Here is a 20,960-nt window from a genome sequence, read left to right as displayed (position 1 = left end):
GGTCAGGTCCAGAGGCCCTGGTCCCTTTGGTAGACACTGACCTATCCATCCCTTTTCATGTCTACTCTTCCCAGGCTAACATCACAGATCGTCTCCAATGTTCTAGGGTCAGTATTCACCTGCAGCCCTGGAGCACGTTGACAGGAACCCAGAGAGTCATCCTGGCTGATTGCCGTTGCTGGAACGGGCTTTATTTGAAACTAGGGTCATTGCAGATGTGACTAAGTGAAGAATGGTGAGCTGAGCAGATATTCTCTGGTGCTTCAGGCAGGCCCCATGTACAATGACAGTATCCTAAGACAAGCAGAGAGAAATTCCCAACACATATAGAAATAAGGGACTGTGAACAACAGAGGCTTAGTGAAGTAACCACAAGACAAGGAGTTACCAGGAGCTGCAAGAGGCACGACCTTATCAGGAAGTACCACCCTGCCAACATGACCCCTGAACCATAAAAGAATAAATAATATTGTTTTTCATCAGCCGCAATAATTGTCACAGAAGTCCAAGGATCCTCATATAAACCCCAACTTAGTTATCAAGGAGAATCATCTTTCAAAGTATTGTCCACTGCATAACCCGCCACCTCCCAGCCTGCTTAGCCTCAATAGATCCCACACTTGGGACTTTTGAAAAGCTCTGATCAGCTATGTTTTATGTGTGTGCATATGTGTGTGGGTTGCATACACATATGCACACAATGACTCTTTGAACACCACTTCTCTTGAGCAGGGACAGCTCACTATCTAGGGCACTGCCCTCTTCCCTAGTCGCTCCTTGTGCAGTGGGCACCGGGGCCCTTCATCACCAGGCTACCTTGGATTCTCTGGGTCCCCAAGGGAAACAAGGGCTCTACCTTATGTATCCAGAATAGAATCTTTACCTCTTCCTATGATCTTTGTTTTCCCAAGAGATCCCAGAGTGCATAGGAGAGCCTGGAACCCATGGGAAGCGCCTGGAACCACACTTTCAGAGCAGCCCTATGGCCCCCACTCCAGGTCCTTCACCTCCTCTGCTCAATCCCTTCAAGGAGAGATCCCCCCCCAGGGGCCCTGTTTCCATCTAGGCCCTGGTCCAGGATACCTGGCCAACTGCCTCTTCTACAAGATCTGACTTGTTTAAACCTAAGCAGTGGATTTGGCTTAGGCTCCAGCTGGGACCCACTGAATGCAGAAGGCACCTGACCTGTAGTTAGTGCTCAGAAAAATTCCTTATCCTAGACCCATGCCAAGGCCACTCCTTGGCAGCTACCTTGTTCATAGAATAGCTGTTTCTAATGGCACACATTCCTATGTACTCTGTGCATGTACTTCTACATGCTCATCTATTTGTATCTATTTGTGTGTTTCTCTCTATGCAGTGCATGAATGGGTATGCCTGTGGAGATATGTCTACATTGTGTATCATTAATGTGTGTTTGCTTGAGTTTCTATGTAAATTATGTACATGTGCTTCTGTCTTCATACATAGACTTGTATGTGCATATGTGCTTGTGTATATATTTGTGTATACTTGTGTATGTGTTAATTTGTGTCTGTGTGCATGTGTGTTTCTGTGCATGTATGTTCATATGTTTCACATATTCATGTAAGCTTGTATCCTTGTGTGTGCATCTATGTATTTCTGTCTCAGTGTGTTCATAAGTGCACACGTGAGTGTTTGCCAGTCTTATGGCTGCCCAGCTGGCCTTTGCTTGGAGTCACATATGAATATGCCCACTGCCTTTGGTAGCTCTGGTGCCCGCAGCCCCTTTCCCCTATTGTCCCCCATTCAGCACATTGGACTGCTTTGGTGTCATGAGTACTCTGCAATGTACTCTTCCTTTCACTCCTCATTTAGTTTGTCCCAAAGTCCAGGAACTCATACTCAAACAAATATTGGGCTGGAACTTGTCTTCTATGCTCTGCATAATCCACCACCATGGGGCTACCTATGACCAAAGCCAATGCCCAGAATATAATCTACTTTCCAACCTAATGAAAATTGAGGTAGGGACTGCTGGGTCCCAGGGCCTATTTTAATACAATTGTAGGTTTTTTAGACTGAGTCACATGTAGCTAAGGTCAGCCGTGAACTTCCTATTCTCTTACCTCTGCCTCCCAAGTGCTAGGATTAGAGAGTGCACCCCCGTACCTGGTTTCATTGTGATTTTTTTCAGATCATTATCTGGTAACTTGAAATGCATTCAATAGTAAAGTGAGGTTGAAGAATTTAAATACACATAATGGAAGATTTATTTATTTTTATCTTATGGGTATGTGTGTGTTCAAGTGTATGTACGTGCACCATGCATAAGCCTGGTGCCCATGCAAGAGGGCATTTGGTGCCTAGAAGAAGGAATTTGGATCCCCTGTTTGTAAGATACCAATCTGTGTTCTGGGAACCAAACCTGGGTCCTCTGCAAGAGCAGCAAATGTTCATAACTGCAGAGCCATCTCTCCAGTCCCAAGGCAAAGGCATTTATCCCTGTGACCAAGACCAAGTGCTATGAAGATGGAGTCCATCTTTAACCATGACAGCCCAGCTTCATGGGCTCCTCTCTGGGGCCTTACAGCCTTTGGTCTATACAGTGAGGAACTGTCTGTGGAATCCTTTCTCTGAACTTAACACTTATGTAACACTTGTCTCCTGAGCTGCTGGTGGTGCCCTACTGGGCCTCTCATCTGAGATCTGCGGAGGATAGCTTTGTAAACTTTACTGAAATGAGAGAAAGTCAAATGAGAAAAAAGGTGAATAGCCAGGGAGAGAGGCAGGAAGGGAAAAGCGACGCAGTGTGGGACCTGTTGAGGTGAATCCTGCCCCCAGAACATACCCCAGAGAAACACACTGAGGACTTCATCTTTCTGTCTCTACCAGGGCTCATTGCTGTCTGCCCCTCCTTCCCACCAGCACAGGGACTGGACTGAGGCCCTGACTCCTGGCCCTGGGCCAGTGCCCTTGCCCTGTGTCTGCCCAGCTCAGCAGAGATTGCCAGGCTGTGGAGCACATGCCCCAGAATAGTGCCATGATGCTGCTCGGTGACATTCTATCGCTGGGCCACCACACTGAGTGGTGCCTCCCATCCCCAAAAGGAGAAACCTGGGGACAGTTGGTGCCTTGGTTGCCAGGCCAGGCATAAGAGTATGGCTGTGTGTGAGAAATCACAGACAGTGCCTCTGGGTGAACCCCTTCTGGTCTGTCACTCACTCTGGCCTTGGCTGCTCTATTTTTGCTGTCTGGCTGTCACTGTATAGGGAAGCTCCAGTTCCCATGACCTGAGCAGGAGGCCTTGTGCTTAGCATGGGCTCCCTTCAGCCCTCAGGGGCTTCTGTTTCTTTTCAGGGCAGCTTGTATTCCCAGTGGGTTTGCCTTCCTGAACCCAAACTAGAGCCTCCATCATGATCCAGTTGCAGCCTGTTCTCAGCTCTCAGGGACCTGTGGGGTGCTGAATGGGAGGGCAAGCCAGACTGGCCCAAGTAGCTGTACCAGTATACTGCCTGATGCCAAGGGCTCCTCCCCTCTGCCCTTTCCTAGTGTCAGCACAGGTACTAGTCACTACTCAAACTGCAACAGGGCTCTGGAATTACTCTGTTCCCCTAATTCCATCTAGACAGGCATACAGGGATCTGCTGGAGTATTGAAGTTCCCCTTCTGAAGAGAGTAGGTCCTAGCTTGTTATCCCATAGCCAGAAGGTGCTTCACAAATGCTCCACACCGGGAAGGCAGATATCACCTCAGGTGTGGCCCGCTTTTTGGGTTCAGATCAAGAACAGCTGGAGCAATGGAAGGACCAAGAAAGGAGCGGGAAAGCAGACAAGACCTCAGCCTTATGTCTGGTCAATTGGTATGTGCTTTTATATCTTTGGACCTGTGGTAAGGAGGGCCTTCTTCTGAGGGCAAGGACTGGAAGGGAGCGTGGAAATGCAGAACCTCGGAGGTGGCCTGAGCAGGTCCCTTGTTTCACCTCTGTTCTCTTCTTGATGCCCAGTGATGTTCCAGAGAAGTAGCACCGAGTCATATTGCACAGTGTTTCTTTAATTGAAAGACAACCGACCTCAGAAGCAGCACGCCCTCCAACTGGGTGCAACTGCTCACCAGCCCCTACCTCAGCAGGGACCCAGGGGTGAGGGGAAGGGACCTAGCCATCTTGGGGTGAAGGCACGGGCCAATGCAAACTGGTTCTAGAGGCTCTGGTGGCGAGCCTCTTCAGGGTCTATGAAGCTTCCTGCTCCTCATCTTGGTAGCAGAGTATGGTCCCTTCCTGGACAATATGGACAGGATTCTGGGCCTCTACTTTCCAGCCTCCTCCAGGGCTGGGGGTCAAGTGCTGCGCAGGGCAATCACGGAGATAGTTGCCCACAGATTTGTTTGTGCAAGGCCTGGTCAGAGACCTATGAAGCAGAAAGCAGCCTAGGGGATGGTCAGTGTGCGTGCGTGTGTGTGTGTGTGTGTGTGTGTGTGTGTGTATGTGTGTGTGTGTATGTGTGTGTGTGAGAGAGAGAGACAGAAATAGAGAGACAGACAGAGACCTAGGCAAAGAGATACAGAGCTAGAGAGATATGAACGGGGTCCAGAGATGGCAGGGGAGATATCTACTACCCTAAAAGGAAGCATGGCAGGGCTGGAGAGAAGGACTGATCTGGGAGTTAGTAGAGCCAGGTAATGCCTGGGATGGACAGGTTGTAAACTCGGGATCACCAGAGGGCAAGGGCAGCAGGTAGGGTCCAAGACAGACATTGATGAGGAAGAAGAGGAACACATGTCTGGAGAGAACAGTAGCTGTGGTAGTGTTCTGTGTCCACACTTGCTAGCTCCTCCTGCCACCGGCAGCTGGGTGTCAGAATGGACAAGAAGAAAGATTTATAGGGAGTCTTTGAGTGTACATGGAAGGTGAGTGTTAAATCTCAAAAGCTGAGGGGAACGGGCGAGAGGGCCATGCCATGTGCATACATGCAGGCTTGGGAGCCGGGGGAGGCTGAGCTGGGGCAGTGAGTTAGTGTTGGGGAACAAAGGTGTGTGTGTGTGTGTGTGTGTGTGTGTGTGGTGAGGGGGCTTTGCTTCTTTGCTTCCCCTTCCCCTGTGGAACATCTATCTGGTTATGTTCCTCAGAGACTCTCACCAAGGCTACCATTGTGGCTACTACTGCCTCTACTTCTTATAATTTCCAAACTGGATGGCCAGGCGGTCAGTGACGCAGCGGAAGGTGGCTGGCTGCACTTCCCAGTAGGGCACAGGGTTGTTGAAGAGGCTGATGCCGTTATAGTAGGCCCTCTTGACTCCGAAGCCCATGGGGCAAAAGTCGTTGATGCCCACCTTGGTGATGTTGTTGGAGTGCAGATAGACCACCTGGGGGCAGAGGGGATGTGACTGGGGATTTTCATCGGGGCCCAGGGCCACAGACCACCTTTCCCACTCTGTCCCAGCCTGGGTGGGTGTTATAGGCTGGAGGCAAGATGGAGGGCAGATGTAAGAGTGGTAGGGCCTGCCTCCATATTTAACTCCATCGGTCACTTCCTAGTGTCATTTCATGCTCACCCTTTGATGGCCAGTTGGTGATGCTTCACCCAATTCAGAAGAGAACAATGACCCGAGTGTGTTAGCGGGAATTGGCTGTGATTAGAGTACTAGCGTATGATTGAACCCAGGCCAGGATGAGGGGCTCAGGTGAGGTGTATAGCGAGAGGTGAGTTGCGATGCGTGGGGTGGGGGCTATGTTTGGTAGAATGAGGCTGCTGTAGGAAGCAAACAGTGATCCTGATAGGTTATCTATGTAGGAGATATGGTGCTTTGGTTAGGAGCTCACTGGTGTAGTAAGGTCACTGGCCAGTAGAGGGTGCTCTCAGCCTGGCATGTGCTGCCCCAGGGGAGGATGAATGTGCTTTCTATCATGAATGGAGTTGACATAAAATTGAGGTCCAGAACAGGGCTGGGAAAGACCTAGTTTGCCTATGTGGCTGAAAGCTAAGTCAAAGAGGGAGGCTCCCCTTCCCAAGAGATCCCACAGATGGGAGTTAGTACTGCCTCGGTGCAAACAGAGAGTGGGCACCACTCCAGTGGGGTCTGAATGAGGACCTGGGACCCAGGGAGCAATCTAGATCCTCTTATGCTCTCTACCCTGGGTCCCTTAAAAAATGGGGTCAGGGGAGGCAGGCAATTCAGAGGCTGGTGTCTTGCTCCCACCCAGCCCGGGAGAGGCAGCTCTCACCTGGAGGAGTTTGAGGTCTGGGAGGCCAGCAGGCACCCGGGACAGCTTATTGTTGTCCAAATGGAGTTCCCGCAGGGTGGGCAGAAAACTCAGGCTCCCATTCTCAATCATTCGGATCTGGTTGTGGCCTAAGCCCAGCCTGAAGAGAAGTAAATTAGAAGTCATCAGAGGCTCGAGGGGAGGAGGACGCTGGAATAGAGCACAGGGACTTGGGTGCCACCCTATGAATTGCCCCATTTACTGATGGAGCCCCGCAGCCCCCAAGGACTGTCCCAGCCTCACCTGTACAGCTTGGAGTAGCGAAGTAGGTCCTCCAACTCGATAGCCTGGATTTTGTTGTGGTCCAGGTGAAGTTCATTCAGGGTCTCAGGGAGATCTATTCAGAAGAGAGCATGCTGGCAGGTAAGTGCAGAGTCTGGAGCAGGTAGAAAGAAATCCCACTCTGCTCCAGGAGGGCAGCCCTGATCCAGTATACTGGACAAACCCCCTTCAATGCTCCTGGAGGTAGGGCACTGACACTCTCCTACCTTTGGGGATGCCAGTGAGCTTGGCCTCTGAGATGCGCAGGTAGTTGAGCTTCAGGCCATCAAAGGCTCCTGGTTCAAAACCGCTGTTCTCCAGGGGATTCCCACCCATCTCTAGGAGAGAAGTCCTGTCAGCCTGGAGCCAATCAGTGGCACCCCACACACCATTCTTTTCTGGGCTGGGGAGCTGCTGGTTGCTGACTCTTCCTACCTCCTCTAGAAAGCAGTCTAAGAATTTGCCCTGCTAACTAACTGAAAACTCCATCTGTTCAAGATGACTAGTTCAAAGATCTGGCACTGTTCTTGGCCTCTGGGAGTTGGGAAGCAATAGGAAAGTATCAGATAGGCATAGGAAAGTATTAGATAGGAGAGGTAGAGAAAAAGTCAGAACTTCCAGAAAGTCAGGGCTTCCAATTTCTGCTGCTATGGTGGTCTGCTGCCCTTCTCCATTCTTTCTATTAGCCTGATCTTCCTGCGTCCTATACCATCCCTTTACCCACAATGATTATGCAAACTGGGCTTTTGTCAAGAAGCATAATAATCTTCTTTTAGACTACTTTTGAGACTCTTTCTTTACCTGAGTCTTTAAACCCACCCCAGTGTCCTTCATTGTGCCCTGAATCAAGCTTTTGGAACATTCTGAGGCATACAGGGCTTTCCCACTAGTACAGGACAGTCCAGGACCCAACTGCCCTGGCTGGAAGGGATCTCCTCTACCCGGCTCCTTTATGCCTGACTCTCACCAATGCAGTTCATGTTCCGGAGCCCGCTGAACACGCCCTTGGGCACTTTGCGGATACGATTGTCATGGATGCGTAGCTCTACCAGGGAGCTGGGCAGGTTGGGAGGAATCTCCACCAGGTGGTTCTTGGAGATGTAGAGTTTCTGCAGTTTCCGCAAAGGGCTAAAGGCCTTCTCATGGATCTTGGAGATCTTATTGTTTACCAGGACCAGGGCCTGAGGCAGGGCAGGGGACCAAGGTGAGTATCCCAACCCCTGACACCACCTTCCCTCTTCTGCCTCCTGAACTTAACTACTGATAGCACTTGAGAGGCATCTGAACCTGTTTGGTTTCTTGGAGGTCAGTGTTTGTGAGCAGAGTGCATGGCAAGGAACTAAGGTTAAGTTTAGCTCCAAGCTGCCCTGGGAATGCCATTACTGACCAGCACAGTCTGCTAGTCAGTTTCTCCAAGAGTAACAACAGAATCTACTCTCTTTGTGTTGCTCAGAGGAGCCAGTAAAATGCAAAGCTTTCAGTCAAAAAGGGAACTGACCCGAGGAATTTTGTCTTGTGCCTGTGCACATAATCCATGGTCTTGGGTGTTCCCACCTCAGCCAGGGCCAGACTTATCTCAGCTCCATTGGTTCCCAGTCCCTCTTCCAAGTCCCATTTGTGAGCATCCCTCCTCCCAGCTAGAGAAACATCAAACTCTCCCCAGCTCCTCAGAAAGGACAGGGGGCAAAAGGAAGTTTACATAGAGGTGCTGAAGGCCTTTGAAGTCATCCTTGCGGAGCTCAGAGATGTCGTTGTTCTGCAGGTCTAGCAGTGTGGTGTCAGGTGAGATTTCCTTGGGCACAGTCTTCAGACCTGGGGACCAGCATCATCACCAGCATAAGCCTGGCTCATCCTGTCTGCTGTCACAGCTGGTGTAAAGGTGCCCACAGCTGCTGGGCACACACATGCATATGGGTACGCCCAGAGACATTAGTACAAATGCAGAGACTCTGAGCTAATGGGTGCCAGCTCCAAGCTTGCATTCTACTTACTTTTCACATGCCAGACACTGGACACCCACAAACACTCATACCACAATACCTCAGCCTGTGGTGACTCATAGCATCCCCACCCCTACCATTCTATACCCATCTCACAGGACAGCCCATGTGTCCTCTTTAGGAGGGGCTCCCAGGCAGGGCCGGTACCTCTCTGGACACTCTCACCTTAAACTGCCTAGTGACTCACCCAAGTCGGAGCACTGAACAACCCGCAGGTGGCAGTGGCAGCCGAAAGGACACATGGCACTGAAGGTAGGTGTGACAGAGTCCAGGTCAGGGACACCTGAGGTCGTGTCTGAGCCTGAAGCCTCCTCATCATTCATCATGAGCAGTCCATCGTCCAGGGTGAAGTCCCAGAAGCCCTTCTGCTCAAAGGGCAGGGCCTGGCTGAGGGCCAGCAGCAAGGTGAGTAGCCACAGGGGACTCATGGTGAATGTTCCTGGGAGCAAAAAACATGAGAAGGGCCACGTGTTGGCACTGTGTTCCTCTATCCCTCACAAGAGGCAGCAGAGGGAAGAGGTATGGGTAAGAAGCACCAGTTGAGGTAGGAGTACTGGAATGAGTTGGTTTCATTGGGCAATGAAATGTCTTCCCATTTAGCTCAAGGTTGCCCCCACCACCATTGAGTCAGCCAGAGCCTGCCTTACTGCCTGAGGGCTAGAGGTCAGTGAGGCTAACTGGAGGCTGAGAGGAAACCCAGCTATTGCCCCCCCCCCCACCCTCCGCCTCAATCTTTCCTGAGAGTGAGCTTGGGAGATTTGGATGCTCTTAGTTTAAGTGGGCGATGAATGAGTCATCCTTTCACAGTCTGAACCTCTCCACAGTGCCCATGCTGTTCTGAGAAGGTTCAGAGGCCAAGACACGAGGTGGGAGGGGAGGGGAGAGAGAGACACACACAGAGAGAGACAGAGACAGAGAGATTCTCTAATGCTGTAGCAACACCAAGCAAAGGTCCTGGGAATTAGGGGATCAGCACTTGGCAGCTCCCTTCCTTTCATTTCCCAGGACTCAGTCTGCAGAACTCGGGGCTCCCATGTCTATCTCTGCTTTCTTTATGCCCATGGCCCTGGCATCAGGGTAAGCTGTTGCCAGAGTAACAGGGCAGGGTTGGGCTTGTCTAGAGGCCCCCCAGGCTGAGGCAGTGGGGCGGGGGTGGAGACTGCGCTGCCTGAACCTGCAGCACCCACATCTTCTGTTTCTTCCTCCTGCATTTAACTACGCAAGCATGGCCTAGTCTGTAGGACAAGGCTGAGCCCCTGCCTCACTTACCACTCCTTGCCCAACTCCATAGCAAGGGCTCAGGGTATTTTGACCTGTTCATCCCATTTTCTCAATAGGGGATCCATGTTGGCCTTGCTAGTCTCCCAGGCTTGGATGTCTGGGGGTTATCCTGGTGCATGTGTGGAAAGGAAGCCCAGCCTCTTGAAGACTTGGAGCAGCCCCAGCTCAAGGAGGCCTCGTATGGGGCACATTTTGGTGGGAAAGCTGGGATATTTGGGGCTCCATCTGGGCTAACTAAACCCCTCTGATCTCAATTGCTGGAGGCAAAAGTGGAAGGAGCCCAGTTGATGAGGGGGCTGCACTCCCTGCTATTTTGAAATCCTCAGCAGCAGTGAGGTGGGGTGCTGGGACACCCCGTTTTGGTTATGCACAAGCACTGCCCATCTAGTGAATGTCAGCCCCAGAAGAAATCTTACCCTATGTTATTGCTTGAAAAATCCCAGATTTGTGTGTGTGTGTGTGTGTGTGTGTGTGTGTGTGTGTGTGTGTGTAGTAGGGAGACCCCCCCCCCCCCACACACACACAGAAACCCAACCCCGGTGGTTCTCATGGCTTGCCCAGGTTCCTAACTTATACCAGTATACAGAAGGGCCTCAACATAGGTAGTGATGAGCTGCTTCCTGGAGAGAATAGAGCAGCCTTTCTGATACCCAAAGATCACACAGCAAAGTAGGGGCCACAGGCCAAGGCTCAGCTCAGTTTCCTTTTTATCTGCAGAAGTCCTCAGCTTGGTGAGTGTCTGTCTTCCCTCATTCCTTCCAAGTAGCCTCAAGATGCCCATCCAAGCCTGGCCTAGCAAGACACAGGAGATTCCCCAGAAGGTCTTGACCCCAGAGTAGCTAGAAAGATCTGTCATCTTTCAGCCCATGGCCTCTAGAACAGGGCGGGGATCTTGTCCAGGGCAGATGGACCAGAAGGGCTGGGAGGAGGAGCAAGAGCAGCCCAGAGCAGGCAAAAGAGGCAGAAGGGAGGCCAGAGAGCAAGATGGAATGGCAGGGAAGGAGTGAGGCACTGCCCCACCCACCTGCCTGTCCCCTCTGCCAAAACTATCCTGCAGAAAGATGAGTCAAGGCTAGAATTTATACCCACCTGAGCTGCAGGACCCACAATCCTCCTGTACAGGCCAGGAATCAGGGGAGGTGGCATAGATAGGGGATGCAGTTGGACAGAGCGCCATCTTTTTGGAACAAACCCAGGTTCTTTGGAACTAGAGTGGCCTGGAGATCTCCACAGGGCACCCCTTCCCTAGGCAGGAATCTCCTGAGACACCGTGTGTGGTTCACAGACACTCAGGGTGCAATGTTCCTCTGTAGGCACTGCAGCCTGTTCGGATTAAAAGCTGGCTCCACCAAGAGAAAGGAGCTACAGAACCCTAGGTGGGTTTATATGACTAGATTTGAAGGGGCATTGGTGTGGGGATCCACAAAGGGCTAGGAGGATGAGACAGGGGGATCCCAGGCTGTTGTGAGTTCCAGTCCAGGCTTATCCTGGTGTAGGAGGCTCAAGGACCGTACAGAGGCAGGATGCTGGTTTTTTTTTCAGGGCTCAAGGCTTATGAGGTGGGTACCAGGCAGGCTTCCTTGCACAGCCCTCATTTTCACTCAAAAACTGACACTAGATTCATTTCCCATATTCTTCAGGGAAGGGGGTGTGCCAGACACAGAGCCAGAGAAGGGGATCCATTAAATTAAGAGAGTACAGAGGGTAGGTCTGCACCGCCAATAGTACCACTTTATGGATGAGAGAACTGATTGCTCCCAAGTCCCCTGTTTACTCAGCCTGAACAGAGAGTACAGCTTTGGTCACTCTAGGGTCTGAGCTTTCAGTCCTGCTTTTCATCCACGAATGAGGGTAGCTTCTGGGAAACACTGGGCCTATACATGGGTAATGCAGAGACCCAGGATGGGTGGGAGAGTCACTAAATCACTAAGTGGGATTATAGTGACAGTGGGGTGCTACAGAGAGTCTCACATGCCTCCCTTCCTCAGCTCCCTCAAACTGAGCCTTCATCTCCATACACTGAGGAGGCAGGCAAAGTTGTAGTCAGGAAGGGATCTTCTGTGGGCAGACTCTGTAAAACCTATAGAAAGTTACTCCAATCCCACTTTCTTCTGCCACGGGGGCTTCCAGGCCTCAGTCTCCCTTCATGGGCCTCTTCGGCTGAGCTTCTGCTCCATCAAAGTGAGCTCTGATCTAGCTGAGCGCTAGCTCATCAGAGCAAAGGAAAGAAGTCATCACCATGGTGAGCTGAGCTTGGCAAGGGCAAGTGCGAACAAGGGAAGGGGACGGGCTTCCTGGAGCCTGTGTCGCCACCCCAATAGGGCCCTCCTTGTCTGTCCCTCTGAAAGCCAGTGTAGTTCTCCACTCAGGATTGCTCCTGGCCACAGCCAAGCAAGACATGCTGGCAGTCTCTGAGAACATGGAAGGGCTGTGCCAGGCATTCAGGCCAGGCCAAGGGCGGCAGGGGCAAGGCTTGAGGTCTGGCAGGCTATGGGAGTTTGCCTGCAGATGTGGGGCTGGCAGCTGCCAAGGAGCAGACACCAAGTACAGTTTCAGCAGCCTTCTTCTGGGGGACTGGGCCCTGCTGAGTAACCCTACGTCAACTGGAAGGTGCTGTCTTCTACTAAGTTCTGCTGGGCTCCTGGGACTGTGCAGGTGGGGAAATGTGTAAGAGACAGGAGACACTAGGCACTGTTTTGCCTTCCTCTGATCATCAAAGGTGAGCTGACACCTGACCTGCTTCTTGATGCCCTCTAAGGCCACCTAGCTCCAGCCTAACATTTAAGTGTCAACCAGAGGGATGGGATGTGTGCTTTCTTTCCTGTATGCCCTAAGGTGAGCAGAGTCCAAGTCAAGCTGGTCAGGGCCACATCTTACCACCTGTGGCCCTGGTACTGGCAGAGTATCTGGGCAGTCAGATACAGCTCTCCAACAGACTTGGGGTGGGCTGTACCTGAATTCAGGAGTCAGAAGTCCCTGGAGTATGTATAGAGAGGTGGTGAGTGCATTGAGGGAGAGCTTTCTATTGCTTGCTCATGCTCTACTGAGAGGTATTACATTTCTGGGTCCCTTTGCACCTGACCCATGTGTCCACCCACCTTCTCCCATTTAGTAACAAAGTCTGGGCTCCTAGAGTTTTCAAAGGAGAGAAGGATGCCATCACTTCTCAATGGTGGAAGAGGAGACTCAAGTGCTTTCTTTACCTACCCAGCCCCTGGTGACCAGAATGCTTTTAACATTTGATAGGCACCTAGTAAATGAGGCTAAGAGAATTTGTCCCAAACTCTTTCCCACAGCCTCACAGTGAGGTAAGAGTCAGGCTGAGAGGTTACTGTGTCTGTCTACCTGACCATTCTGATCCCTGCTCCTGGAGAGAGTAGCAAGGCAACACATTCCAGATCCCAGAAAGTCCCCTTTCTTCTCATGTCTTGGGGTTTCTGAACTCTCTCCCCAATACCAGGTTGCCAGGAGCTCTGCCTGAGGTTCCCAGCCTTATGCAGTCAGCTGCGAAAGACCTCTTGATTTTCAGCCACTAAAGCCCATGGAAAGGCCACACCTGGGGCTTTCTGGACTTGGAATCAGGGAAGAAGGTAATTAGAGTGAAGAAACACCCCTGGAGTCCCGCATTTATCTGAGGCATCTTTGACTGAGGGATATAAAAGTGGGGTAAGGGACTTGATGGCCTGGAAGAGGGCAGAAGACAAAGCCTGGCTCTCAAGAACCAGAGGATTTAGCCCAGCAAACCCTAGCCTCCCTCTGAAAACGCCTGAATCTGTTGTTTCTGGAAGGCTGGAGGATGGTCTTAGGTGGGACAAGTGTGAACCACACTCTCTCTTCCGTGAGCCACACCCCCACCCTGTGAGATTTGCAGAAAGGACTCTGTGGGTGGTCCAGGTGTAATATGTGATGCTGCTGGCCTTCCCCATCCCAGTGTGCCTGAGCACAAAGGAATGGGAGTCTCCTGGGGTGAGGAAGGGGTGAGAAACAATGCCAATTGCCCCAGAATTCAGTGGGCAGGGCCAGAGCAGGAGTCACCTGGTTAGTTTGCCTTTTAGGGGGACTGGACCTGCCCTGAAATCTTTGGTCTATCTATGACTAGGTATCCGGGAACATTCATTCACACTGCTCCCCTACTTCTTGGCATGAGGGAGGTCCTGTGTTGGGGTGTCTCCCTACAACCAATTGGCCTCCTTACAATGGGGTGGGCCTGCTGCTTGGACTATTGGCATGTGGGGGCCAGACTAGAAGATGAGTATGGCATTTTAGATCAGGGACAAAGGAGGAGGAGCCGGAGGGAGTCATGGTGGATGTGGAGGGAGTCAGGGGGGTGTTGTGGGGGATTGATGAAGCTGAGAAGTTCCAGTAGTTGGAGTATTAGGGGCTCTCAGTATTGCTGCCTCATGGGGGAGGCATGCTGAGAATCCTGTCTAAGGACTAGTGACTTCTGGGTAGACTCATGGGACTCCGTTTCTCCAGGGAGAGTAGGAGAAAGATCATGATGAGAGAGCCCAGGCAAGAGGGAGACAAAAATGGAGTCCCCACTTCACCTCAACACCGGGTAACAGGAATTGAGTGACCTAGGGGGGATCCTAGTGCAAATTGTCAAGTATAGCCTTAATTACAAATTCTTCCTCTGAGGTCTTGACACTGTGACTGGAAGAATACACACATTGTCATGGGATGGCTACAGAATGTGGCTGAAGAAAGCTCCTTTTCACCTCCACAATGTCCTTTCTCCTTCTACCCCACTATGTTGCCAATCCTCCAGCAGCCTAGGGCTTGGGAGGGACTGGAGAAAGATTTGAACCAGCGCTAGCAACTTATCTGACATGATGGTCAGTGACTGGCACACCCCTCTGGGCCCCTAAAACTAGCTGGTCCCAGATTCGCGTTGCATGCAGTAGGACCTTGACCCCTGTTCCGGGCAGGGTGCAGAAGCAGCACTGGACTGGAGTCCTGTGGAGTGAAAGTGGGCCAGTGTATGAGTGGGTCAGAGAGGCGCAGCTGCCACACCCAGGTGGCCAGCTGGCTGTGGAGCCCTGGCTCAGAGCCTCCTCCTGCTGCCTTACCCTGGTGGCTTAGAGGCAGACCGCCATCCTCCCATCAGTATAGCTGCACCGCCTGCCTTTGAAGATTCATCCCCTTTGGCCTTCAGCAACCATACAGCAGTCACGCACAGCCTTGTTCCACACAAAGTACCTCTGCCACCCACAAGTTCTCCTAGGGTGTGGGTGGCACGGGCAACTGATTGCAAGTCCAGATGTCAGTCCCTGGAAACCTTGCTGGCATCGAAGAAGCATCTCCAGCTTGTCTCAATCCCAGTCATTACAAGGCAAAAAGCTGGCAGGGCAAAGGAACTTGGACAGAAGCTACTAAAGAGGAAACTGGAGCCACCCAGATGCTATGTCCTTGACTTAATGAAGATTTCCTCTGCCTGCCTCACCTCCCTGCAGGGTCCTGTGCCTCTGACTCTGGGCATATAGGAGCCTGACCCCACCCCTGGGGTAGTGACAGGGCACTCCAGTCCCCCAAACTTCACTAGACTTGGTGAATTCCCAAATGACTCTCTCTCTCTCTCTCTCTCTCTCTCTCTCTCTCTCTCTCTCTCGATTCCTTTTCTTGACGGATCCCTCAGGGCCCTAAGCCATATTTGTACCTGGGAACATGGCACAGTTGCCCAATTTTCTACATCTATACCATTCTCTGCCCATTGTGCATCTTAGCTCAAGAGGGTTCTGGAAACAGATAGAACTGAGGTAACCAGGCAGGCAACCCAGGACCCCTATCACTGAGACTCTGGTGGAGCCATCCCTTGCCCAGAAGAGGGTGGAGGCAGGGCATTAGTCTGTGGTGAGTATGGAATATCAGGGCAAGGTGCCTGAGGGGTGCCTGGGAGTCCAAGGGGAAACTGTGCCAGTGCTGAGTTTTTCATTGGCTCCATCCTCCCTGACTTGGCCATGTGCCAAGCCCCCAAGGAAGGCTGAGCTGGGAGAGCAAGGCTAGCTGGCATGGAGGGTGTGCCTGGGCCTTGCCATGAAGGGCTAGGGCTGTGGGTAGAGCCAGCATGCCAGTCACCCAGCTCTGCCTCAGTGATATCCTGGGCAGCAGCCAAGGGGAAGCTCCCTACCCCCCCCCCCCAAGGAAGAGAGGGAAAGCCTGGATGAGTTTATCAGCTAAGCAAGGTCAGAGGGGAAAGGGAAAGGAAGAGTGGGAAGAAAGTTCAGGGAAGAGGGTGGGGAGAAGAGGCAGAGATGGGATAAGGACCAAAGGGGCCACAAGGTATCTAGGAAAGAACACAAACCAGGAGCCTTAGTTGGGTGCCCTGGGGTGTGGAGGGAGCAGTGGAGGTACAGACAGTGGGACAGCAGACGCCAGACTGAGCTAGCAGATGCAGTAGGGCTGCTATGGGGCATCTCTGGGTTAGTGAGGTGACAGCATAGCCAGGAATGAAGACAGCAAGGACAGATTGGGGTCTTTGTGGGAGAGTGGAGTCAGTTTGGGGCTTGAGTAGGCCCTACCTGGGGAGGGGGAAGCAGCCAGGTGCAGGCTGGTTAGTTGGTGGGCTAAGATGTCAGGCTGTCGGTGTGTCTGTCCGTCAGGCAGGGCCAACCGGGAGCAGCTGCTCACTCCTGGGCAGTTTGTGTGGAGAGAGGGAGACAGAGGCGGTGGGAGGGAGGCTAAAGGCTGGGCGGGCCGACAGGGAGGGGACGAACAGGGAGGGGGCGGAGAGGGAGACGAGGGAGGGGGCTGGTGGAGCTAAGAGGGAGAAAAGGAGGGAGGAAGGGCAGCTGGGAGGGAGGGGGCAGGCTTCCCGGCCCCCTGGCAGCTTCAAAGGAAGCAATTTTCTTGTAGACGGCTAGGCTGTGTTGCACCCCTCCCCCTCATGCCCCCCACTCTGGCCCCTGCCTCAAGCACACTTTGAAAGGACACACACTCACTTACTTAGGGACAGACCCTTGGTGTCTCTGGGCAGACAGCCTCACAGAGTCAAACTTTCCACTGCCCAAATGGGGACACTGAGGTGCTTGCTGGCATGCTGACAGGCAGAAGAAAATGAGAGATGAAAGGAGGTAGCCTTATGGCTAGGACAGTGAGAGGCCCTGGAATTCTGTCCTAATTCTACCCAGAACTCTGCCTGGTCTGAAATAAGTGGGTGGTTTGGGGATCAGAGAGTAGTGTATGGTAGGCTTCTGGAAGGGCTTGATCCAGGCTCCTAGGGGCTCTGTAAGCCTTTCCTCCCCATCCCTTCCTCCTTTAAAAAGGAATTTGTCCCCAGATTCTGGAGACCTTCTTGGCTCACCTCCCTGAAGCCTTTGAGAAATTGGCAAAGTTGATTTGGAGAAGAAGAACCAAGTCCCTCATCTTGCTCAACCCCTACAGGGTGGCTAGGATACCATAACCATGGTCTCTGCTAGGGGCATTTCCTCTGGTCACTTTTAGGGCATAACTGGGCTAACCTGCCAAGCCTCAGCTGCTTCTTGAGGGCCCAAATGAGGTCCCTAGTGTGGCATCTAATTCTCCTTTGCTAGTGAAGCTTGCAAGATATAAAGGCAAGAGCCCTTAGGTGATGAGAGATTGAATAAGGGAACCCCACTGAAATCTGAAGAAGGAGCGAAGGACCAAGAGCAAGGAAGGGCAAATAAGGAGGGAAGCAGAAGCCCACTGGCTAGAGATCAGAGTGAGGGGTGAGGGACACTACAGGTTTCAAGCTGGGGACAGAGGTTCTAGTAAGTGTTTTGCCTGGAGCCAGAATCAGCTCAGTGTCCAGCTGTGGTGTTTTTCCTTCAAGATGCTCTTCCTCTTGTTGCAGAAAGGAGAGAAATGGAAGAAGCTGGATATGTGTTGGGAGCCTGTGGGCGCCTTTGGATTCTATGTTCCAGACCAGGAAACTGGGGAGCACACAGGGCCCGCCCCCCCAGACTGAGGCTGTTGGTTTTGCCTAACACACACACACACACACACACACACACGTACATATATATATATATATATATATATATATATATATATATATATAGAGAGAGAGAGAGAGAGAGAGAGAGAGAGAGAGAGAGAATCTCATGTAGCCCTATTTGGCCTTCAACTGACTATGTAAGTGAAACTGGTCTTGAACTCCTGATCCTCCTGTCTTTGTCTTATGAATGCTAGGATTACAGAGTGCTTTACCAAGTCGCATTTGGTTCATATCTTTCAGATTTTTCTTTTTTCTCTCTCTTTTCTTTTTGTCTTTTCAATACTCGTGACGGGAGCAGGGTCTTGTGCATACCCAGCAAATGGTCTTGCATTGAACTATTCCCAGCCCCTGGCTAAGCGATTGTTCTAGCCATACTCAAACACACATGGCCACTGGCAGAGTAACATTCTGGAAGCCACAGAATCTCATGGAGCCTCAGATTCTTTATCCACAGCCACTTCATGATAACTTTGGCTCTCTCTCCAGTGGATTTGGACTCTGAGACCTACCATCCAGGCTAAACATGTCACAGAGACCAGGGGCAAAGAGGTGGCAAATGCTGAAGCAGGTCCAAGGCACATATGGAACATTCTGCTTGGTGAGTGCAGCCAGCGTCAAAAGGCCACAATATATCTGGCCTCTCCAGAATAGGCTCCTCAATAGAGACAGAGAAACAGCAAATGGGTGGGAATGGGAGGAATAGAGGAGTGACAGCCAAGTACACAGGTCTTTTGGTCTTAAACAATTACTACCATTTGATTTATTTTGTGTGTGGGTGGATAGGTGTGCATATCATGACATTTGAGTAGAAATCAGAGAACAAGCACTGAGGGTTGTTTATCGGCCTACATCATGTGGGTCCCAGAGACCAAACTCAGATTATTAGATTCACTGAATCATCTCAGCAGTTCTGAGTCTTCAGACTGAAACGATAAGAGCGCTCTAAACATACTGAGCGGAAGCTGCTGAGTTGTTCATTTAAACTGTATGCTTAGTGTTCTATATGTCTTTTATCTCTTTTAAAGTAAGTAAACTTGAACTTGTGGTGATCCTCCTGTATCTGCTTCCTGAGTGCTAAGATTACAAGAGTGGGCCATTACTACACTCAATAATTATATCTCAACCAATCTTCCTTTTTTTAATTTTGTTTTGATTTTTTTGGATTTTCATGGCAGGGTTCCTCTGTGTAGTTTTGGAGCATGTCCTGGCCTTGAACTCACAGAGATCCACCTATCTCTGCCTCCCAAGTGCTAGGATTAAAGGCGTGCACCACCACCGCCAGGTTTGTTTTGACTTTTGAGATAGTCTCCAGTAGTCCATGCTGAACTCAAATTCACTACATAGTCCAGAAAGACCTTCTGCTTTCACCTGCTGAGTGCTGAAGTTAGAGACATATGCTGCCATGCCTAGTCAAGGTTTTTATTTTAAGGGTGAAACCTCACAGAATATCTATTCACTGCTCCAGGCACCCGCCTGCAAATTCCTTGTTGGATATGGTACCACTTGACCTGAGTCTATACCATTCTAGGAGTTGTTATCCAGGCCTCCAAGAGCACCAGTAGGGACAAGTACCCTGGAGATAGTAATCACAAGATGGATCTGCCGTGACCTAGAGCAGTGCTCCCCAACCTCCCTAATGCTGCGACCCTTTAATACACTTCCTCATATTGTGGGGACCCCAAATCATTTTTGTTTCTGCTTCATAACTGGAATTTTCTACTGTTATGAATTGTAATGTTTTCCGGTGGTCTTAGGTGACCCCTATGAAAGGGTCACTCAACTCCCCAAAGGGGTCCCAATCCACAGGTTGAGAACCACCACACTAGGGGTTTCCTAGGACATAGCTGAGTTCCACAAGGAGGTAGGTATGTGTTCTTGTTTCCGGCCTCGACAGGGCTATAACACCTAGCATCAAGGAGAGGCTCAGGAAGACTTTCTGGAGGAGTCACCAACAGTGAGTAGACTAGGACAGGCAGAGAGAGCCTTGGCCTTGCAGAGGGTGTAGGTAACAGCCTAGGAAATGTGCCCTAGGCTTAGGTGGGAGGCTGAGCAGTAAACTTGCCAATCTGTCTTCCTGGATGGGGGGAAAGGAGAGAGGTGCACTGTGCACTTTGAGGTTCTTCCTCAAAGTTGGGGGGTAGGTCAGGGCAAAACTTCCGTAAATACAGTTTTTGTGCCTGGAAGGTCCTTGTGTCTGTGGTTTGCAGTCTGCAATAAGCTATAACTGCATGTCCAGCCCAGGGCCCATTGAGTCACTCGGCCTGGCCCTCTAATTTGGGGGCAACTCCCAGACCGTCCAGGCAGCACCTCTCAGTCTTTGAGCCTTCCCCTCTCCCTCTTTTAGTTCCCTCTCCTTATGCCTCAGCTCTCGGAGGAAACAACCTGGACCCCTGCTGGCTGTAGCAAGGCTGGGAACAGAACGTCCTTGCTGGCCAGCAGAAAAGAGCAGCAACAGCAGCAGCAATCTCTTGCCCTCTGGCCTCCCATGCCTGGGAGGAGACTGGAAAGGCAGGGGGAGGGTAGTGGCGAGGAGGGAGACAGGAAGGAAGAACAGGTATTTCCTGAGGCCCCAGGACTCCTGAAGAGGCAATCACACAGCTGTCTCAGCTCCTCAGGAACCAGTGGCAGCCTTATGCAGGGCTTGGGAGACAGAGCTCATCATTGTCAACACATCTGTGTGTGATCCAGGCTATCCTAGAGAGAGAGAGGCTAGCTTCTGTGTATACCCCTTCAACTCTAGCTTGTATGCTTCCCCAGAGGTCTGGAGAAGGTTAGGCTACCTTGGGGAGCTACCCTAGTCTTCTCTGGCCTGCCTCACAGCCTAGGAAGTCCTTTCTCTTGCTGTACAGAGCCAAGAATGTCAGGAGGAGCCTAGCTAACCCTTTAGATAGATGAGAAGCACATCCTAGAGCACCCAGCACTGCTTCTGGGAGAAGCTGCACTGCTGTGAACAGCTGCCATTGCCACAGGCACCTGCACTCTTGGGCACTTGGCTAGGAGACATTGCTGGCTTTCTGTTCTGAGTAGCCAGCCCTCCATCCATCATTAGGCAACTACTCCCCTAGTCTGCCTAGGGAAGACCCCATGGCAAGAGCTGATAGGACGGTAGTACATGGAACATATAGAAGGGTCTATGTCTTGTAGAAGGGGCAGGGAGGAAGGGAGCTAAGAAAACTAGAGGCCCCTTTTCCTAGGCAGGAGACTCTCAGCCTGGCATGTGTGGAAATGGATCTGGCATCAG

General features: G+C 51.4%; 1 protein-coding gene across 1 annotated transcript; it reads right to left on the bottom strand.

The window, feature by feature from the left end:
- Positions 1-3,996: 3,996 nt before the first annotated feature.
- Positions 3,997-16,402, bottom strand: LOC121437136 (biglycan). Its single transcript, XM_041636974.1, has 8 exons — positions 16,284-16,402; positions 8,672-8,923; positions 8,184-8,296; positions 7,452-7,665; positions 6,712-6,822; positions 6,467-6,560; positions 6,185-6,323; positions 3,997-5,325 (listed from the first exon to the last, which is right to left on the bottom strand). The coding sequence occupies exons 2-8, from the start codon at positions 8,910-8,912 to the stop codon at positions 5,128-5,130; spliced, it is 1,110 nt and encodes a 369-aa protein (XP_041492908.1). The 5' UTR covers positions 8,913-8,923; positions 16,284-16,402; the 3' UTR covers positions 3,997-5,127.
- Positions 16,403-20,960: the final 4,558 nt, after the last annotated feature.

Source organism: Microtus oregoni, unplaced genomic scaffold, assembly GCF_018167655.1.
Source record: "Microtus oregoni isolate MIOR12 unplaced genomic scaffold, Mior012 000050F_ref0000143, whole genome shotgun sequence".
In the NCBI taxonomy this organism is placed as follows: domain Eukaryota; kingdom Metazoa; phylum Chordata; class Mammalia; order Rodentia; family Cricetidae; genus Microtus; species Microtus oregoni.
This window is presented reverse-complemented; position numbering and strand designations above follow the sequence as displayed.

What these genes read in the sequence shown, in the direction of transcription:
- LOC121437136 (XM_041636974.1), bottom strand. Translation starts at nt 8,912, where the DNA reads ATGAGTCCCCTGTGGCTACTCACCTTGCTGCTGGCCCTCAGCCAGGCC. An exon ending in CCGGAACATGAACTGCATTG is followed by an intron (nt 6,823 to 7,451) that starts GTGAGAGTCAGG and finishes CTTCTCTCCTAG; the next exon opens with AGATGGGTGGGAATCCCCTG. An exon ending in CAGACCTCAAACTCCTCCAG is followed by an intron (nt 5,326 to 6,184) that starts GTGAGAGCTGCC and finishes CTCTGCCCCCAG; the next exon opens with GTGGTCTATCTGCACTCCAA.